Source organism: Bipolaris zeicola (genome assembly GCF_000523435.1).
Source record: "Bipolaris zeicola 26-R-13 unplaced genomic scaffold scaffold_830, whole genome shotgun sequence".
Taxonomy (NCBI): domain Eukaryota; kingdom Fungi; phylum Ascomycota; class Dothideomycetes; order Pleosporales; family Pleosporaceae; genus Bipolaris; species Bipolaris zeicola.
In genome coordinates this window covers 204-1,093 of record NW_006912879.1, presented here as the reverse complement: position 1 = coordinate 1,093, position 890 = coordinate 204, and the positions used below count along the sequence as shown (strand labels likewise).

Here is an 890-nt window from a genome sequence, read left to right as displayed (position 1 = left end):
CTGTACTACCTGTAGTAAGAGCCTGTTGATTAACTGTAGCAATAGAACCTGTACACGTGCCTGCCTTCTCCGTCCGTGAACCCACACCGTGACATTACGTAGCTCCTACCTATAGGCACGTTGCGACCCATCATGCCTATCCCCCGTCCACCTTATCTGCCCGACACCATCGAAGACTTGCAGGGAGACCGGTTCCAGAACTGTCTGCCCCAATGGCTAGTCTACATCCAAGAGTCCTGCCGTCTTCTCGAGGAAACGGACTCCGCCGTCGCGAAGGCGGAGGAGGAGACCAACCAAGCCAAGCTAAAAGCCGACGCCCTTAAGCAGCAAGCCATCTTCCTGACCGACGAGAAGAATGAGGCATTACGCCGGATGGAGGTGCAGATCCAGAGGCACCTTGCTGTGATCGAGTACCAGAAGGAACAGCTCCGAGAGAAAGATGAGCGCTGCACGAAGTCAGAGATTGAGAAGGAGAAAGCTCTTGCCCTCGCGGCTCCAACGGTCCCCACCCCCAAGACCCAGAATAACCCGGCCTTGCCTACTGAGATGGTAGCAGATTCTACACCGCGAACGTCTCCGCCTATTATTACCACACCTCCCGCCTCTTCTCGAGCTTCCGAACGACTACCAGACCCTGAAAAGTTTAACGGTGATCGAAAGGACCTCCGCCGCTTTGTATCCCAAATCAGGGAGAAGTTAACTGTTAACCTGGACCGATTCCCTACCCCCCAAAGTCGCTGCGCATACGTTACTAGTAGGCTTGCTGGACAGCCCTACTCTCAGATCCTGCCCTATATCCGAGACGGAGTGTGCCAGCTACCCGATTACCAAGACATTCTGGACATTCTGGACCGAGCCTTTGGTGACCCTAACCGAGTTAATAACGCCCG

The 890-nt window shown here is 54.6% G+C and overlaps 1 protein-coding gene across 1 annotated transcript; it reads left to right on the top strand.

Moving 5' to 3' along the window:
- Nucleotides 1-132: 132 nt before the first annotated feature.
- Nucleotides 133-549, top strand: COCCADRAFT_31620 (uncharacterized protein; the record flags this gene model as incomplete). The annotated part of the gene is made up of 1 exon (XM_007720913.1): nt 133-549. A coding segment is annotated over one exon (417 nt), but the record flags the coding sequence as incomplete, so codon positions are not given.
- Between the last annotated feature and the right edge of the window lie 341 nt (nt 550-890).